The 21,361-nt window shown below is 33.6% G+C and overlaps 1 protein-coding gene across 1 annotated transcript in view; it reads left to right on the forward strand.

Annotated features, from left to right (window-relative positions):
- The window catches only part of LOC140171203 (calcium-activated potassium channel subunit alpha-1-like), a 197,772-nt gene that overhangs the window by 142,445 nt on the left and 33,966 nt on the right, over positions 1-21,361 (forward strand). Inside the window, exons 15-20 of the mRNA XM_072194417.1 lie at positions 5,471-5,521; positions 11,269-11,378; positions 12,369-12,437; positions 14,437-14,463; positions 15,867-15,953; positions 19,112-19,188. Of these exons, the coding sequence (XP_072050518.1) occupies positions 5,471-5,521; positions 11,269-11,378; positions 12,369-12,437; positions 14,437-14,463; positions 15,867-15,953; positions 19,112-19,188 (421 nt within the window). The remainder of the gene's footprint in view (positions 1-5,470; positions 5,522-11,268; positions 11,379-12,368; positions 12,438-14,436; positions 14,464-15,866; positions 15,954-19,111; positions 19,189-21,361) is intronic.

Consider the following 21,361-nt stretch of genomic DNA (forward strand, 5'->3'; position numbering starts at 1 on the left):
GCATTCCATATTCAGATTAAATTCCAACTCGTTCAGTTCATACCAGAAATAAAATCAAGATTTTCTTACATATTTGATCATATATTCAGATAAATACACCTCCAATGCATCCCATAGAATATTTCAATTTTCATAAATCTTGCAAAATACCATGCAATCAAAAGAAACATTTCGAACCCATTTTCTGGAGAAGTAGTTGCTGTGCAAGAAATTCCATGGATAATCATATTGCCTACAGTTTATTCTTTACAGAAATCTCATGCAATCAACCAGCCCATGTAGCCTACATACTGAAAGACCAATACCATAAATGAATCACTCGTAAGAGACATTGGCAATATCTCATTCGTAAATCGCCAAACAAAGCGGTACAGAAAGAAATATGTTCATCGTTCAAAGCTGAATTGCCCATACAATAAGTGTCTGCTTTTTGATAAAAGAATATTATTAAGATGTTTTGTGTTTAAATATCTTCCCCCCTCTTCTCTACCATTCATGCTTTTAGTTTTAGATGTATAATTCCAACTTCCCATGTTACTATTAACTAACACCACTTCCTGCTTATTTTTAACTACCCTCTTTTTTGATGCTAGCTAGCTTTGCATTAATTTCAGCTTTTGCTATCTATTAATCCGCCCAGCTTTCAAGTAATATTTTTAGGTGATTATTACATCAGTAACAGGTTTTAGTTTTATGCAATATTTGTCTTACAGTCGTTAGTTTCAGAAAACAAACATCAGAGAAATCATACTCTTCTCAATTACATCTGATCACAAACCATGTGGAGCTCTATACACACATATTGCCATGACAACATTGCATGCATCAATAAAGTTACCTTCAGAAAATAAGCTCGACAAGGACTTAGTTTATGTTTAAACTTATTATTGCAGTCACATTAGTAGTAATAATAGTAGGGTGGTCATCAAGGGTGGAAAATGTGCAATCCAGGATCTCATTTCAGTGACATTTTGGGATTTGGAGGGAACTTTTGCTTCCCCGTATAAGAAATATACAAGAAATTACAAAAATGTTGCCATATCTTCCTTGGCGTCGTTTTGAGCAAAAGATGCTTCAAAGCATATGCAAAGCATAATCTGTTGATGAATGGAAAACTTGTGTACTTAAAATATGAAAAATTGACACTTTTAACATTTCCTTTGATAAAGTTCCTGCTAGGATCAAACAAAAGTTCAGGCCCCTAAAACTTTGGGTATAGTGTTTTGGGAAAAATATAGTGTGGTAACATGTTTCACATGAAACAAATTATTTTTTTATTAAAAAATAAAATGAAGAATTCAAGAGCAATTTTCCAATTCATAAATAGGTTATTTTATCAAACTTTGTTTATGCCAATATTAAACCTATTTTGAAATTTCAGTGAATGAGGGATACTAAATATCAGGTTCATATGTTTAATGTGGGTGCATATTAATTTGGCAGGTGTATAAATGATGCAAATCTTGCATGACAAATCCAAATTGCCGCCAAATCTCACGTCTATATATATATATATTTACTTACTTAAAATGATGTGGATATAAATTCAGTACTGAAATTGTTATGAGTTTTCATTAATTACACATTTTTGTATATAGCTTGGCTTTTGGGTGACAATTTTCCTTCATTTAGATCTGGGTTGACAAGAATACAGGGCATCAAGGTTATAACCTAGAATTTATTTTGTGTAAATGTAGTGTATTTAAAAAGTCAGTTGTGGAATTGATGCTTTCAATAATTGGAAAATGATTGCATACAATATTGATTTTTGAACAATACAGTGCATTGCATGTTGATGCATTGTCGGCAATGATTGAAATAACAAATGTCAAAATATTAGTTTTTCATTTCAATTTTCTGTACACAGTGTTTTATTTTTTTTTTAATATAAAATTTTTGACAGATGATTTTGAAGATGATTACAGTGGCGTCAATCCATCTTGAAAAGTGTGGGGGGGGGGGGGCATTTGACCTGAATTGTTAAACATTGGCTGGAAATAAATAAAAAATGGTCATTTTGCCAAAAATGAGGGGGGCATATCCTTGCCCCCCCAGATTGACGTCCATGGCGAGTCAATGACAAAGTTCATCTAAAAAACTGGATTCATGTCAGTAATTTTTTTCAGTATTTATTACCTGCATTTTGTGGGGAAAGTGTTCCTTTTAATAAACAGTACATGCATACCAATTCAGTTCTGTTATGAGTAAATGACATTTACTAATTAAGAAGTTACTGAAAGTTGTTAGTGGATCGATGTATATGACTTTCATCTCCCCAACTAGTAGTGACATGCATGGAGATCTTTAACACCCTAACAGCATGGATGACATGAAGTTAGCATGTATGCAAATGATATGTAAATGATATGGAATTATGCTAATTAGTTGTTTCCTACCCAGCTAGGAATGTTAGTAGCATACCTATGTGCTCCTGTTGCATGTGTAATTAAGTGAATAATTAATTGCTATTACTTGGGCCAATTTCCTGAACATTTGCATTTGCAAGACATATATCCTGACATATCAGAAATGTTCAAATTAATATTGACTGGATGGCATATAATGGGTGTGGTCTTGACATAATGGTTTGTTTGTTATTTAACATGGGTTACTCATTCAGTGGATAATACAAGTAATCCTTTGTTTTCCCATAAGGCCCAGGGAAATATCATATCATGTGATCTGGGCATTATGGGTGTGGTCTAGTGTCTATGTATAACAAATGTTGAAGAAATTGGCCCTAGCAAGTTATTATAGTAATCACTTTTCTCACACTTAACACTAAAAAGATGATATTAAAATAAATGAATGAATAACTAAATAAATAAACAAATAAAACATAAAATAAATAAATAGATAAACAAAACTAAAGCATGGGAGCAGCTTGTATTATATGTTGTGACACCATTTGATTTTTTTGATATTAATATTAGTCAAGATGTGATAATATAATACAAAATTAATATGAATAAATGTGTTTCAAGATATCCAAATGTTAATTTTGCCAACATTTCATGATTTTTGACCCCCAGAAATTCACTTTTGCCCTCTTCCACCCACCAGAAAAATGTCTGGTGCCGCCACTGGTCTTGGCTGGTCAATCATAGGGTTATGGGCTTTACTCAACGTCAACCTCACCCACCCCCCTGGATGTATACCAATAACATGACAAATCATCCTATTTTGGACACATCGCTGCCACTCTGCCCCCGGGGAAGCTGACAGGTTCCTGGGCACGCCCCTGTTAAGCTGCTCATCATTCAGGATCAATTCTTTAGGGATGCAGCTTACTAATCTTGGATAAGCCTCAAGTTCTTTGCCAAACTTTCTGCTTTCATACAAAATAAAATGGAAAAACAATGAGAAAAGTGATTCCTATTTTTTTGAAAGATAACAGATATAAATAATAACTTGAGAGTGACATGGGGCTATTCCAGTTGAAATCCATACACCCCCTATGAAAAACATGGCCTTAATCTTCCACACAGGGGTGTGAATTTCAAATAGTGATACCTGAATGGGTGGGGGTTACCTGAATGGGTGACTCCATTTGAAATTAACACCCCTATGTGGGAGATCAAGGTAAACTTCTTCCATAGGGGATGAATGGATTTCAACTGCAATACTATAGCCCATTTAAGTGATATTAATAAATGATAAATAAATAAAGTTGGCTAGTCAAATGACATATATTTTTTTGCTGTTTGTGAATGAAAATTTCCTTTCAGTCCTTGTTCAAAATGTGTGTAGAGGATATTTTGAACACTCTTAATTCATAGCAGAAGCAAAACATAAACTGAGAAAGGCATTGCCGGACAATGTCTTGCATTATTGTAATTATTCCATTGTTTTCTTGTTTGATTGTTTTTGTTTCAGTCATGTAATTCATAACAAATATGTGATTATTTGTTTAAAAGTACTTCAAATGGGACATTTGTAGTTGTTCAACCAGTAGATAAAATGTGGTTTACACACATTGTGAATAAATCATGTCACTCTCAAGTTGTTTGCAAGATAATTGTGTGACTTTTGATGCATTTTTGTCTATTATTTAATTATTAATTTGACAAAACACAGGCAGGTCTGCCTGGACAATGTGTTGAATAAATTATTAGTGTGTACAACAAAAGGCTGTTAAAAAGTCAAGTTAATTAATGATGTATGTGGCAATATGTGAAGGCTGTTTGTAGGTACACTATATATAAAATAATGATCTGTTATTGATACCTATGTCAAATATCGCACTGTTTTCCTTTCGTAGTTGCTAAGCAATTATAAAAATTTAATGACTGTTTGCTAAAAGTAAATGATATAAGTATCTATGTGCCAGCATTCCTTATTTTATTAAAATGTGTTTAATAACCTGTTTTGATCTTCATTATGCACAATTTAGGGTTGCATTTACTTGCCATTTTTAGTTTTTGCCTTTTTTCCATGTTTTTGGGTATAATATGCCATATTGATCAGTTTACAAAAGCTATCCTGTTTTGCAGAATTGGGTGTATTTTGTTCCCTTGTACGTGTGAAATAGTGGTAGGTAGTAAATATAATGTACGGCTTTCTGTCTTGTTGAAACAATTCTTCATTTATGAGTATAATATTGGCAAAATTATGTTTTACTGACTAAGTGCTTTTAGCTCATTTGGCTTGTTAGATGCATTGATCAGAAATAAACATCATAGAAAATAAAATCAATGTATTTTTGAAATAACATGTCCAGTTTTGCTCACTTAAATGGACTATCGATCAGCGTGTATTGTTTCACATGAATCAAAAGGGAAGTTTGCCGGTAATATCTTAACCATCCAATTTAAAGAATTCAGTCAACTCAGGCTATATGGCAAAATTAGCTGCAGAAAGCCTAATTGTCTGTGACCATTTTGTACCTCGGTTTTTATAACCAATATATTAGATGACTTTCTCTCTCTCTCTAACAACGAAGGACTGGAATGAAAAATTAAAAAAATTATGAGCAATGTCATGTTTTTGTCTGTGTTTGTTTGTATGCATGGGTGTGTTGACCTCTCTATCCTTCTGAGGACGTCAATGTAACAATAGTCTGATGCAATGAGGATTTCAAGAATTCCGAGGGCCTAAACATGGGTATTATTTCGACAGGATAGCTTTTGTGCCAATTTGATGCACTTCAGCATACATATGACACAAAAATCTGATTATTTTAGTCATAACATTATCATTGAAAACCATCATGCATATTACCCTAAATCATGTTCAATATTTTTTCTCCAGTATTTCTATATTTCTTTTGTATCATACATATTTTAAGCATGTGTTTTAATCTATTATGTTTGCTAATTTTATACTTTTGTTATGTTCTTTCTCTCTATGTGCTTGGCCCCAACTTGTTTATACCCATCCTTTCTTTTGATTGTTGATTTTATCATCGATAATTCACGTATGGCACTTCAAATATACTCCCTCTGTCGTTCGCCCCCGACAATGTTTTTAGACGGACGGTGAAACTCTTTATGCCTCAGGCGGTGCACCTGGTGATGAACAGGTTTGTTACAACAAAATCACACCACCAAGCAAGCAATTAATCAACCTAACCAATAATCCAACCAGCTTAGTATTTATCCCAACATTTCATCTGCTGTAATTACACAGATTTTGAAAATTATGGAGGAATGTATGGCTTCTCTGTGCTGTTAGTCTTAATGGGAAGAATTGAGGATATTTTTGATTTTTTCTGTAATACATACGCTAATATGTGTACTAATGACCATTCCTGCATTTGAAGTAAAATGTTTGGAAGGTAAACAAACAAATACAAAAAAAATGCCTTATTTCTTTCCCCATGCAGCAAGACACATTTCTTCCAAATTAAAATCTGTGAAGGTGAATTATACTTCAGTCATTAGCAGCAAGTGATTGGGATTTGTTTCGGCCAATTAGAATAAGCATACAATCATGTTGAACAAAGTACAACCCAGCTCATTGGTCAGTTGCCAATCACCTTTTTGCTAACGACAGGAGTATAAATTCAGCTTAAGGAAATTACATTGGCTAGTATTCACAAAGCAGGGCTAACTTCAGTCATGGACTAATATGGGGCTTAATCCTACAATGTATTAGTAGAAAGACCATTGATAACCCTGATCAGTTTTGGTTGACAAAAATTAATTCTGCTGACTATTTAATATTTATATTACCAAAAAACAGAAATCTATAGTAACAGAGTTAAATTTAATTGGATTAAATGAAGCCCAGAGCAAGTCTCAATCAAATAGCGACTGTACCTATTTCCGCTACTTTTGGCTCTGACTCCGATAATAACCCGATTGTATTTTGCTTCATAATTGGTCCGTATTGTTTATTGAATTTAGTTCCACTCTTTCACATTCTATGATGCCAAAAGTTGGTAAATAAAAGGTTCTGTCATATAAGACTAAAACACTCTTTTTAGTCGCATACCAGATTTAGTCCTCTTTCTTGAATACTTGCCATAATAGTAGAGAAATGTTATCCAGCAACTCACTGAAGCAAATCATCTCACAACCTGCTTCTATCATTTCATCATCCAACCAACCAACCAACCAACCAATCAATCATTCATGGTCCAGCCTGCAGTATCATACAACCAAACACTAATTGAAAGGAATGTACTGTGGGGCATTATGGTCATGTCTTGTGTTGATAATAGTCTGTTGGTGTGTATTTGTCTTTATCGTTTAACATAGAGGGCGTCTTTTATAGTGTATAGCCTCTCCGAGTCACTTACAAACTAGTCAAACAAATTAATAGCTATAAATGATGTGTGTGTGATTTCCTATGAAATTGTAATTTAGAAAGTGGATTTTGGTGAACAAAAACTACAATTGCAGAACAAGCCTCCACATCGAAGCCAATAATTGATGATGAACATAGTTTAATAGACTTCAAAAGCTTATTAGTAAGTTGTAATTATTGCATTCCGCTTTGCAAAAAAAGAAACAGTTATCATCTAATTTCTTGCGGCTAAGTTCACAAACCAGTTGGGCTGTTCACATGGCACATTGTCTCACCTATTGATCTAGATCAGTGTTTAATTAATAATATGTATCTATATCAACCCACATTACGCACGCAATATGTGAATATACCATCATAGCACAGCTATGTTGAAGCTAAAACATGGTGCACAGTGATTTGCTCCAGATCCGGATTGATCTAGATCAAAATGCCACATGGATAGCCCAATGTGTACTGATGTACTTGAATAGTGACCCAGTTGATGTATTGTTATGATGGACGAAACCAAGAGAGCATGAATATTTGTGTGAAAAATGTACTTCTTCTGATTTGTGAACTATACCAAGAGAATGAAGATGACCGTTGAAAGCTTCCAATCTTATTTTCGGATAATTTACAGTTTCAAACTTAATCGTTTTGATTTGACTGATTTTGTTATGATGTTTAAATACATTTAAACTAATTTTAATGTTTTCTTTATTAGAATTTTAACATTGTGCAAATAGAGCTGCTTGAGGTAACCATAGCTTTTAGGATTTGTTTTAGTAACAATTTATATAAAACTTTTAAAAAGCAATTTTGAACTTATCAACCACATGTTGATAAGGTGTTATTTAGTTTTGTGTACTTTTCAACCACTAATATTCCTGTATATTTCTTTGATTTTGGCAATACAATAAACAAACATGTAAGGGGGGAATTAAAATCAGAAGGGGCAAGGAAGTGGAGTATATGGGTGGGGGAGGAGGGAGGCATAATTCAATATAGAAGGAATGTATACCCTTTCACCTTACACGATTTGTTTATTGTTAGTGTCTATATTTCATTGCATTTAACTGTTCCACTGTACTAATATCATAACCACATGCTTACATTTTATTCACAGCAAATTGATCAATGTGGGGAAGGGTGTGAAACTAGAAGGCACATGCTCACAATGCATGGATTCAAATGCTTGATGGGAGGAAATCATTCAGTGTAGTTCTAAAAATATAGAATTGCAGATTAGTTCTAAATAGTTTCATCCATGCTTGACAGGGAGACGTTTGCAACGCTTGCTTGATATGTTCATCAGAAATATGTACATCACATCAACACACACACAAAATGCATGGAACCGTGCTAAATCATCATGCACTGAACACAGATATAGCCATAACAAACTCTCACAGATAGTTGGAATTATTCTGACACTGCACTGCATGTGGATACATTGTACTGTAAACTGACTTGTGGTGATTGGGTAAAGCATTAGCATGTTGGTACTTGTATTGTATTGGGGATATATCATTCTACTAACTGTTTTATATTGTGTTTCAGCATAGGTGAAATAAGTTATAACATTGCCCATCAAAAATACTGTAAAGTCTAACATGGCCGATTACATAGAGGAAGTCGGTCCTTTTAACATATTTAGCTAGCTAGAATGGGAATGTAAGAGGCTAACTTTGTATAAATGCCATAGGTGGAAACTTTTTGACACACTTTAACCTACTGCTTTTTCAGGACTGTTATAATCAAACAGATTTGGGCTCAAAACTGAGAGATTACATCCATCATGCAAAATAATTGTGCACAGCGCTTTGAAAAATTTGATGCATGTATAAGGAGCAATCACCGCATGAGCACATATAGCATTTAGATTTTTATGATTTCACAAAGGTTTGCAAATACAAAAGTGCCAAAACTGATCACAAGTCAAGAAAGGTGATGGATGGATGAAAAGACTTATGATAGTTTTAGGCATGTTTTGTTAGTTTCCAAGTTTTTGTGAAATTTTGTGTAATCTCTCATCTTGTTTTGAAAACCAATTGCTAGTATCAGATCCAGGCCAATAATGGAAGGACATAACCCAAAACTATTAAAGTGGTTTACTTCTGTGAGCATTTTCAAATTTGTTATCAAGTTTTCTACTTCAAGGAAAAAGTAATTAGTGTCAAATTAATGTAGCATCAGTAACCACTTTTAAGGAAATAATTAATGATGGCTATTCAATAATGTATACTCGACCCATTTTGACAGCAATTCAATTTATTCATTAATTATTGTGCAAGTATCTGTTATGTCCAAGCCCTTCGACTGGATCAGGGGTTAAGAGGAATGCAAATAATTTAAATTGACGAACATATTTAAAGCTAGTAGCAATAATCATATGCATTAGATTAAAAGGTCTAAAACTGCCTATCATAATTATAATTACATGCTGTTCATTAAAATTTGTTATTTGTCTTCATAAATAATGACTGATCATTATATCATAAATGCATGCTTCTCTTAATGAGATTATCAAAGAAAGAGATTAGTGCATTTGTAAAGTGCTGAGCATCTAAAACAAAGGATGTGAAGTCATTTTAATCATGTGTTTTTCAGTTGGAATACACAAAAAATCAAAACTATCTTGTGTTTTTGTTATGGTAACCATGATGTCAAAAGGGCAATATTTTTCATAATACAGTTACATTACATTACATCCCCATAAATAAAAAGCAACTGATATTTTGTTTGAATCAGACAACAGTTGATAGTTTCATTGTTTTATAGCATTTTTGTCTGCCAATAATCTATAGATATCATGAATAGCTTAACATTGAATGCCTGCATGTGTACCACTATGGGCTTCAAATACGATGAATATTAAGGCAGTCCAACAATGACTGTCTAACTTCGCAGAAATGGTGGGTTTCAAACACAGATTTATTTGACAGTTTTGAACCATTTGAAGCCCTATTCATTAATGGTTTATTTGAAGCCTTGTGCATTGGGGTATTCCAGTTAAATTACATACACCAGCTATAGAAGTCATGCCCGTAATCTCCCACACATGGAGCGTGGTTTTCAATTGAAATCTACACCTACCGTGTGGGAGATTAAAGTCATGTCTTCCATCTGGGGTGTATGAATTTCAACTGGAATATCCCTTTTCCAATCCCATAGGATGAGAACCCATCATATCCATTCCATGTTCAATACATTTGGGGGATAATAGGTTGGTACTACCAAGTGGTAGCAGAGTATGAATGAGTTTGCAATCTCATGATGTCAGCCCTGTGATTAACCTGTATGAGGGTAACCCCATTGTTTTTGTTTGAAGTAGAATTTAAATCATTATCCTTTAGCTAAGATAAATTTGACCTTAGTTGACCTCACCTGACCCAATTTGTTAGGGTTTTTACTAAAAAGGCATGCGTTCTTGTGTCACATTCAAAGTGTTAGAGAAATATTCTATAAATAGAAAATTGTCAGACATATTTATATTTTCATTTAAAAAAAAATTGTTTACTCTTTGGGAAGAGTTTATTTGTGTCTAGTTACTGGAAGAGGTCAAAATGGGGTGAATTTTTAAAAACCTTTCACTAAAGTAATTATATTACTACTTTTGCCAAAACAAGACAAATGACCTGTTAATTTAAAATTAATTTTTTACGGAAATGAGCTTTTGTAGTCGCTTGTGCCCTAATATTTTTATTTGAGAAAGGATAGCTTCCTTCCCCTTCATCTGGGATCCACTAAGACATTATGCCTATCATATAGGTCAGGCTCAACCTCATTGTTACATCAATTAATTAATTCCCAGTGGAGTGACTACATTTATACTGGGAATAATATTACAATTTGAAATGCTAGCCTTACAAATGAGCTATTTACGAATTCTCATAAAAGCAGCATTAATTACAGAAGTCAGCATATAAAATTTAATATAAGTCAGGGTTAGTGTGGTTAATTTTTTATTTTATTTATCTGAATTTATTTATGCTGATGTTTATTGATTGTTTTGGGAATGGCATTTGATGATGCTCAGCAGAAAGGGCAAAATACTTTACTAATGTTCGTTCATTTGCCTAATCCATCATTTGCCATCAATGAAAATAAATAAAAGCTTTGTACATTGCATTCAATTCATCATGTTTGTCATTATTGTTCGAACTCAATCCAGTTGCAATTTTGGGTCATGAAGCGCATATTCATTCTTCTTCAGAAATGACATCTCCAGAGATTGTTACAAAAGGGACCAATCCCATATTTGGGATATTTCTATTACATTACCATCTACATGAATGTGAGAAAAACCTCTGAAAATCAGTCTGATTTTGAAAAGGTTTTGCATGTTCCCAGTAGTGATGATGTCACATCAAAGTGACTAAGAAATATGCGAATGCATATATTTTATTCCTCAAAAAGTGCTGATTAGTTTCTCTATTTGAGGTTGCAAGAGAGGAAATTATCAGTGGTATTATAGAAACCACTGCATGTGTACTGATTTTGTTTTTATTATCCATTGTATCTGTGATGATTTAGGTCACCAAAGAGAGCTGGCAGACTCACTACCTGAATGGCTGCGGAAACGAGATGTACACAGAGTACTTGTCTAAAGCATTCACAGGCCAGACCTTTCCTGAAGTTGCTACGTAAGTCTCAGGACCGGGGGGGGGGTAGATAAAGAATTCAAAAGCTATCATCATGATGGTTCATTGATCATCTGTAACTGATAGTTATGTACTCTAGACATTTTACCTAACATCTTGTCATCAAAGTATATTTCTGCACTGCCGTCAGAACTACTGCGTTTCTTACATCACTTCCGAATTGTTAGTTGGTGGATTTTAATGATGTATTCATCTTGAGTAACAAATTAAAATACAGTTTCTACTACCATTCTTACCAGGTTGCTGATTGGCTCAATAATAAGCAATGACAGTCTTATTGTAATCAATTATAGGGTAGCACCAGGGTTTTCTTTAAGCAGTTTGTTGAAGGGGTATTTTCAAATTTTTTAGACCCTTTCAATTGAGAATTTTTCCTCTTAAGGAGTCCAAAACATTGCCCAAGGGGTATTTGTTATTTTGGAAGACGTTTCTAACAATATTGGGTGTTTCTATATTCAAATCTTGTAATATTTGAACGTGTACAAGATTTTGTATGCATTGGACGTTGAACTTTGGATTTGAAGGGGTCCTTAAAGTGTGTGAACGCGTAAATACGCGTGTTTTGTGCGTTAAAGTAAACCCTGGGTAGCACTCATGGAGTTGAACATCTTCAGTCCTACCACCATTTTTACCATGTTGCTGATTGGCTCAATTAATCATAATAGTCTTCTTGCAACCAATCAGCAGGTAGTACTCATGGGGTTAAGTTTTCATATGGTAATCTTTTGTTTAGGTTCCAACACAAACCCAAGAACTCCCTTTTGTTTCAGTTTCAATTTGGTCATACTTTGAATTTTAAAAATAATTGGTTTCTTCTTTCAATTTAAATGAATTGAATTTGAATTATTAATACTAGTCATATGGTAGAACCATTCCAAATATTTGATTTCAAGTATTTCATTATCAGTACTTACAAGAAGTATATTATTTATGTGTTTTTCATTTATGTGTCTTCATTTTGTTTTCCTGTAGAATATGTTATCAGAAATTAAAGCTACTACTAATAGCTGTGGAAGCGAACATAGACTCCATAGAAAGCACGTAAGTTGGCATGTAAACATGTTTGAACTTTTAACGAAAATTACATTATACAATAAATTATACGACAACGTGTCTGTGTATATTGACCCTAGGAGGTTGGTATATTGGGCTATTCCAGTTGAGATCCATATACCTCCCTATGGAAGACACAACTTTAATCTTCAACACGGGGTGTGAATTTCAAAGTGATGAATCCATTTGAAATCTACAACCCCTGTCATATCTTCCATAGAGGTATATCAACTGGGATAGCCCATTGCAGGGGGTACACAACTTACAGCCCAAATGTCAGATCCAGCCTGCCAACATATTCAATCTTACCTTTGACCTATATTTGAATGAGCAGATGCTGAATATGGATGTTATGCTCTCCTTAGTCTTCCAGTACTTTTGTGTTACTGTAAAAGTAGACATTTTCACGCTTCATTTATTTTCACACTTTTCACATTACTAGCTGCTACCGTGAAAATAACAATGTGCGAATATATTCCTTTAGTGTATAGCTCAATATAAGGGAGCTTACAGTCACAATATAAAATAAGTGAGGCGGATCCAAATTTGAAAAGTATGAAAATAATTACACGAAGATTTTCACATTACAGTAATTTCCTTTGCACCTTGCCTGCTGCATTTCATTCATAACCTGAGCACCAGGTTAATATATTTTTCCCAATCTTCAATAATATTGTAAAAAAAAAATAGTATCTTTATGAACATGTATTTTTTGGGATGTTTGTGGAAAGTCACTGAAGTGTGGCTTTCTGTTACAATTTGAAGAGATCAGGCTGACCAGCAGGGAAAATGATGATGCAACAATTATAACATAATAGTTGAGTAAGATATTTTGAATATTACTCCCAACAAATGGTAATGTAATTATGCAATATTGGCAATGGGTTGGCTATTCCAGTTGAAATCCATACACCCCCTATGGGAGACATGACCTTAATCTCCCACACAGGGAGTATGAATTTCAATTGAGTTTTCCTGAATGGGCGACTCCATTTAAAATCTACACCCCCTTTGTAAGTGATCAAGGTCATGTCTTACATAGGGGTGTATGGATTTCAACTGGACTAGCCAATTTCACCTTTATTACTCATTTCCATTAGCAGGAATGAGAAGACAATAAATTACTTTGTCATTATTTGTTCATTTATGATTATGGGCATTTGATGTATAAATGGCTCTTTAATTGCTTAACTAATGTCAAATTGGATAAGCTAATAATATTTTGGTAGTTACCATTTGATCTATTTGGGTTCACAATCCATTAAGTTAAATTGCATTACTTTAACGAGTCGACATAAAAAAGACATGCATTTATGTAATCTGTGAATGAATGAGCTTGGGAGTTTGACTGTTAGAGAATGATCAGAAATTAACAAGCAGGACCTGATTTTTCTACAAGATCACCCGTCATATAGGACAACATTAAAAATGCTCATGTTCTGATCCCAAACAAGTCCTCCATATAAAATTTTAGAATAAAATCATGACCAACCCCTACTAAGTGTAGTCAACAGGCTAGTGAAAGAATAGAACCATGAAAAGCCAATGTTTTTTATTCCATGGAAGTTTTGGTAAACACAAAGCACAGTGATTTGTGCTATGAATTAAGCATCATTCTGGGATGCAACTCTAAATAAACGCAGAACCATAGTCAACCTACTTGTAGAATAACCATCAAAGCCTGGTTCAGTTCACATAGTTGTTGTACGGGTAATAGAGTCAATAAACAGTTCCTTGTGTAGCCCAATTTCAAGCTCAGTTATTCCACATGACCAAACAGAGACTGCTCAGTTGCTTCTACTCGCAGCTCTAAATACCGTAGCAATTGAGATAACTTGACTGCTTTTTTACAATGGGGAAAGCGCAGTCCTGTCTTGTAAGTTATTAAGAGCGATACAAATGTGACTTCAAATTATCTGTGCTGGCTTCATCAATATACCAGGTTTGCCTTATTGAAGTACTTTACACATTATTACTTTCTGTAAAGCAGTCGGATGAGCAATTGTACTACTAGGTGAGATTCATAACTCAAAAAAAAGCTTCCATCTCCTTTTTGTGGAGTAGATCTTTTTTTTCCAAAAAGGGACAGTTACTTTTTGTGATGTATTTATTTTCAACAAGAACTTTCAGTTGGTTGACTCTGTAGCTATATTCCATTCATATAGCATGCATGGCCTTTTTCCATAAACGTAGTATTAGAGGAATTTTATCTTCTGTGCATTATTTGACTTTATATAACACTTAAGTAGATACCTTGTCATTTGATCAGAGGATTATTATATAGTTCATGAGTTATACCGTACATTTTTATTCCATTCAGTGTGCATTTTCATTCTATATGTTTTATTCGGTTGCATATTGTATGCTTTTTTTGAAAGGCGACAGTCACCGCATAGGCACTAATTTTGAACTTTTTCATGACTACGATGTGTTATATGACCAGTTGGCCTACTCAAGATTGCAACATGCTTGCTGTTGTTCGTGCAAAATGGCAGGCCTAAATCTGTGGCACATTAGGGCGTAATATGGGATACAATTTCGTTCTTTTGCATGGTAAAGAAATTATGCAGTACGCTCTACATGAAATTGCATTCCAAGTTTTTTTTGATCAATTTAATTCCATTGGATAGACCTTAATCAGAGAGTGCAAGTCACAAGTTAAGTCCAAGCATGTTGTAAGGTTAAGCTTAAGTTAAGGTCTTCCTTTTAGTAAGCTTAATGACAAGGTTCTACTTGGATGTTATATAAAACAAGGAATTGATGCTTTTCAATTTATTCCTGCAATAGAAAGAATACGTTTCATTCGTAGAAAAATGAACTGTCCCATTCAATTTGGCTTTCAGCTTTGTTGAATGGAACATTCCATCTTTCACCTTACGAAAATATTCTTACCATTGCACTCATAAACATTCATTATTTGTATAATATTTGGTGTCAAACTAACTTATGTTTAGCAAAAAAATCTTTAGGAGACATGCATGATGTTTTTCATCTCACTTCAATCTTTGAATTAACAAACTTGTATCTTTTCAATAACATCTTTTTATTCTTTTGAAGATATCAATATTGCTCTATTTATATATCTTACTGGAAATCATTATCTGCAGTACATGTTAAAACATATATTTAAATTCTTTCTTACTCCTCAAACTATGTGACATTCAAGATGTTATTATCTACTTTTATACTTCTCAAACTATGTGACTTTATTACCTCCCAGGTACTTTAATTCAACTTATGTGACCTACAAGACTTTATTATCTACTTCCATTAACATATTTTGTTCTTTTCTTAATTATCTAGCAATCTATTAACAGTTAATGTGATTTGTTACACATCTTTGAACATGTAAGTTGGTGGTACGCACGTCGCACACATGATACACCCTTGATAACGTTGTTAATTTGTCCTTGACAGAATTGCTATCAATCCAGGACCACATATCAAGATGCAAGAAGGAACTCTGGGCTTCTTTGTTGCTCCATCAGCCCAAGAAGTTAAGAGGTAAGTATCAGTTTGTGTAGCAGCAAAACGCAGCAGGGCTCACTCTTCTGACATCCAAGTTAACTTCAGTATCTGATTGGCTAATGGGCTATTCCAGTTAAATCCAGATATGGAAGACATGACCTTAATCTCCCACAAAGGGGGTGTTGATTTAAAATGGGGATCCCGATTCAGGTAATTATATTTGAAATTCACACTCCCTGTGTGGAAGATGATGGATTTCAACTGGAATATCCCATTACAAGCAGATACTGCATTGTACTTACGTCTCGTCCAATATTTTAAAACTCATAGCTCGACCAATAAATATGGGCTCAATCGATCCAATTTTATATCATAGTTTGCATTTAAGTTCCGAGAATAAAACAGACATATTTTGTTTCTAAATTAATTGCAACATTCTGTTGGGAAAGTTAAGATGAAAATTCTACCCGAAAACAAGAGAAAATTGAGGTTATGAATTCGGAAACTTTGACAGGGAAAACAGTGCATTTTAAGCTTCTAATTTTTATTTATTTTTTTTGATTCGCGTAATTAAATTGCCGCGAAAATGTGGCTTATTGGCGATTCACGAAATAAAGTTGCCGCAAAATTTAAGTGTTTTACATTATTTGCCTTCCAAATACAAACACAATATGTGCTATGTTATTGAGTACCCCTTTGCCCTACACTTTTGTTCATTTGTTGCACCTTGTTGTAATTGCAGAAATATTTGATTGATCTCCAATATACTGTTTGAGTTAGGTTCTGCTTCTAAAGGAAAATCTGTAAAGTGATGTGAAAATGGTCAGGGAAAAATAACAAGATAAGACATGAATAAACAATGAGTACTAGTTCATGTAGATAGCTTTGAAGTGCACAATAAAAGAAGCAAGCGTAGCTGTAATAAGACAAGTTTGTCTAGAGAAAGATTATTAAGGAAACCCATCAAGGACAAAGCTATCAAGTTCAAGCAATCATCTATCTCGTTTATGGTAATAAAATCATTGAGCTATGTCGGTTGCCATCCACACACACAGTCATTATGACTAACGACATGACAACTGGCATCAGATGGTATTTAATTGATGAAGAGTTGGTTGTTAAGGTGATACTGTCTGGTTTCAGCTGGTTTAATCTGGTTTTGGAGTTTTCTTTAAAATGTTTTCCAGGAACAGTAGGCCAAGTCACATACGCTGCTAAAGGACAGGTTTAGAAAGAACTCTGCATCCAGCTCACTGCTCTTTGCCATGAGCTGGCCAGAGTTTAGATGAAAATTTAGGGCCTGTTTAATAAACATGTTGGGGCGAAAAAATGAAATTTTCCACCAAAAGTGGTTCTCCATGAAGGCAAATGGGCTTTGGCATTTGTGTCTCTTGGCCACTATCCTAAGGCCCCCTGCTCTATGATATTCTGGTCTATTGCTGTGTACAGTAGGCTCTATTGTAGATTTGGCAAAGCTCATTTTGTTGGGAATTTTATTTCCCTTTTAGAATATTATCACAGCTTTTTACAGTTGTGCAATTTTTAATAATTGTAAATGGTTTAAATAGGGATGTAAGATTTCCTGCAATTGCGGGTTGGTTTTTTTTTATTCCAAATTTCCACACTTTTATTTATTTTCAGCCCTGCATACCTGCAAAAATCATTTAAATAGATAAAAAATTGCAGTAAAATTTCCAAAGGCTTCATCCATACAACATTGCTGTAAGGCAAGCCCAAACTTGTTTTGATATGATATGTTTTGACAACAAGCATACAAAATCAACTATGGTAATATGTTATTAGAACTTGTATCGGAACTTGGAAGTCAAGTTCAGGAGGCGTCAATTTCTAATTGGGTGATTAGACTTTGTGAGGGGACTATTATTGCGGTATATTACAAGGAGTTAAATGCAGCTGAAAATTAAATTGGAATATTTAACCAGTTTAAACTGACTGAAAATTAAATGTGCTGTGAAATTATGTTTAGTTTTTCCTATGCACTTTGAATTTCATCATATTATGTTAGATTAAAGATATCATTTGTTTGGATTTTGGTCATAATTTGAAATATGCCCATATGTGCAGAAAACTTAATGTACTATGAAATTAAATTTGATGGCCTTCTACACTGAAAGCTTTCTGCATTATTTTAGAGCTGTGCGCATAACTTTACATATAACAGAACAACTCTTGAGGCCTATACCAGCTTCTCAAGAAACACTGAACCAGTTATGCTAGGCATATTTGTACTCATTTGATTGCATTATTTGCTGTAATTGCACACCTGTTAGCAACCCATTGAGTTAGCATTGTGATCATTTTGATTGTGGTTCAGAACACTGGTAGCGTGAACCAATGGACTTAACAACCATTGATTTTTACGTCACACGACTATGACAGCAAATATTATGAATAGAGAGACAAACCAAAAAAAATGTGATATAGACACTCTTCTGTGGGTGTGTGGTTGGATTGATTGGATCTATATATTGATATCTACATGGCTAACCTGACCATTTGTGCCACTTTCCAACACCTTATCGTAATCAATATGGAAAGAAAGTACAGTTTTTAAGTGCAGGAGGAAACTAGATTTCCAGGAGAAAACATGTAAGAGGCTGACATGATGATGTGATTCAGAAGTGATAGCTTCAATGAAAGTTACAAAGTTCAGAAAATCAGCGCAAGCCATTAGAAAATATAATTCCCTTCCTCATGCATCAGTGAAAATTAAGTTATAATTGTTGTTCAAGTCAGGAATTCCTTAAAATAAACAAAATAAATTACATGTAATATCTGTATACCCGCATATATATAATAGCAATGCTGCAGATTGAGTTTATTACCTGGGATAATGATTAATCATTGCAACCAATTCTATTGGTTGCTGTCATTTTAATTATGAGTATGTAATTATGAACCCAGGTTTCTTTATACTGTGATTTTTTTTGATGTGGTAGATTTTCCAAAGCAACATACGCTTAATACAAATTTGTGCTTGTTAAAGGCTTTCTAAGCCAATTTAGGTTTTTGTTTTACAATATTTAAACATTTTTATTGCTGCATGTACATTTACAGTAAATGTTATATAGAACTGTTTTGTTGTTATTTGTTTGTTTATTTGTTTGTTTCCTCTCATTCCAATTAGTTCCAAATGCTAACCTCACTTTTTTTTTCTTGAACATTTTTTTCAGGGCCTATTTCTATTGTAAAGCATGCCATGATGACGTAATTGATGTAGACAAAATAAAGCAGTGCCAATGTGACAACGGTATGTATTCTATTATCTTATATTAATATATTCCCTCATCTAATATTATTCAAGTGATAATGATTGATATCAGATTTGACAAATGTTTTATTTTATGTCCAGTTTGTTTGTCTGTATCCTCATTCTGTCTGTATTCTGTTGCGTGTAATTTCATAAGTTTTATTCTCAGGGTTCATTTTTAAAACCAAAATTGTCTATTTCTTGTCTTTATTATTTTTGTATTAAGTACCATATCTGCAATGCTTAGATTAAGCTCTTACACAAACAGATGTTCATACCACACACCTAACTTTGTCAGATGTTTGTAGCACAGCAATGCACGCTGAGACAGATATTGTTTGTAGCATGTTATTTGCACAGTGTGTAAGAAACAAATAATTATTAGTCATGTCCAAATGTGGTGTTAATAGTAAATGTTGCAAAATGTGAATTTCAAAATGCAACTGTAATCAGTGTGTGCCAAGACACTTATTCAAATAACTCAAAAACAAAAGCTTGTAAATTAAAAGGAATTATTGTTTTTGGCAAAGAGCTTGTATACACAGGACAGGGCCTTGTATGTGATGTGGGCATCTGTTTGTGAAATTGTTTGTTGAACTTTGTGATACAGAAATATAGAGAGTAGACAAAGAACTACTAGTCTATCAATAAACAACTTCTGCTTTTAGTTCAGCTTTGGGTGTTTTTGGATGCAATATTTAGTAACAGCAAAATGTGTTAATATCATTGTTGTCAATGTCAAACTTATTGTGACTTCTGAATTTTTTTTCTCTTCTCTTGGTACATTTTGGTGATATATTATTATTAATAGAAATGACTAAAACTTGCAAAGGGTTTTCAAAATGAATTCCAAAACAAAAGTATTAATCTGCAATAATTGGGAATTATGACAAAAAAAAGGGGGCTGCTTGTCAGTAGCATTTTTGTGGTTAGAATAGGACAGCGGTTCTCAATTATACTTGTTTCTGGGCCATGGGCTATTGTTTTGCTATGTTTACTGTATATTTCAGAGCTGTTGGAAGCCAGATCTAGCCCACATGTCACCTATTGAGAACCCCTGGATTAGAAGTTAATGTAGTAGACAAGAACCACAAATATATATGCAACTACATAGACACATTTGTTTTGAAATAACAAAGCTTGAAGTTGATAAGATTTATGATAAGAGACTGTAACTCTTAAGTTGATTCACATAGCATTTTTACACCAAATTATTACTTAGTTAAAGCTAATGTATGTTATTTCATTTTTTGTAAAAGTCCCTCCATCATCGGGAGCACCGGTAAACCTGGAAGTTCATTACAAAAATGACACAATTAGTATGTTTATATACTATAGGCATGTATGTTGCAATGCAAAAAAATCCAATTAACAAAATTAAAAGGCCCTATGTCTGATGTTGGTTGTGTCTATCCCTTTGTTCGTAACCTTCCTAGTTTATATTTTTTATATTTTATTTCTTTTTTACTAAATTTATGATAAGTGAATATTATGCTGTCTGTTTAAAACATTCTATTTTTTGTCATATTTTCTGTCTAATATTAAACCTTTACTAATTGACTAATATTAAATTACACAGTATGAAATTCTAGTTCATAGAATAGTTTTGAATTTGAATACAGCATTCAGTATCAAAAACGCATAGTAAAATTTATAGCTGAAAGAACTATCAACTATTTGTTTCTATGTTTCAAAGCATGATGTTTAGGTTTTAAAATAAATATAGAAATGGAGTTGGCTTTTTATGTGTCATTTATATTGTGAAGTAGTGTTGATTTGTCCCCATCACTTACACATGACATATATAGCTACGTTCAATGACTAAATGTGCAAAATGTTGCATAACTTGGGTGTTAAAGTGTCCGATAGATGAGTTTTGTAGCATGCAGTGCAAAATTTGATTTTGATGGATAGCTGTGTCAATCTGGTCTGAGAGGAAGTAAAACCAACCAACCTACATCAGATATGGTTCCTTTGTACCCCAGCACTTACATGAAACCACTACTACAAAGTTGTGTAAATCCAAGTACTCCTTTATTCAAATAATTGCATTCAGCCAGCCTTGCACAAAGTATCACCCCTATATTATGCTGTTAGTATTATCCTTGTGACTTCTGAAATGCCCAGTGTCAAAAGTGATCAAAGTATGTGTAGTACGATTATAATATTATTT

The sequence above is a fragment of the Amphiura filiformis genome, chromosome 15 (assembly GCF_039555335.1).
Source record: "Amphiura filiformis chromosome 15, Afil_fr2py, whole genome shotgun sequence".
NCBI classification, from domain to species: domain Eukaryota; kingdom Metazoa; phylum Echinodermata; class Ophiuroidea; order Amphilepidida; family Amphiuridae; genus Amphiura; species Amphiura filiformis.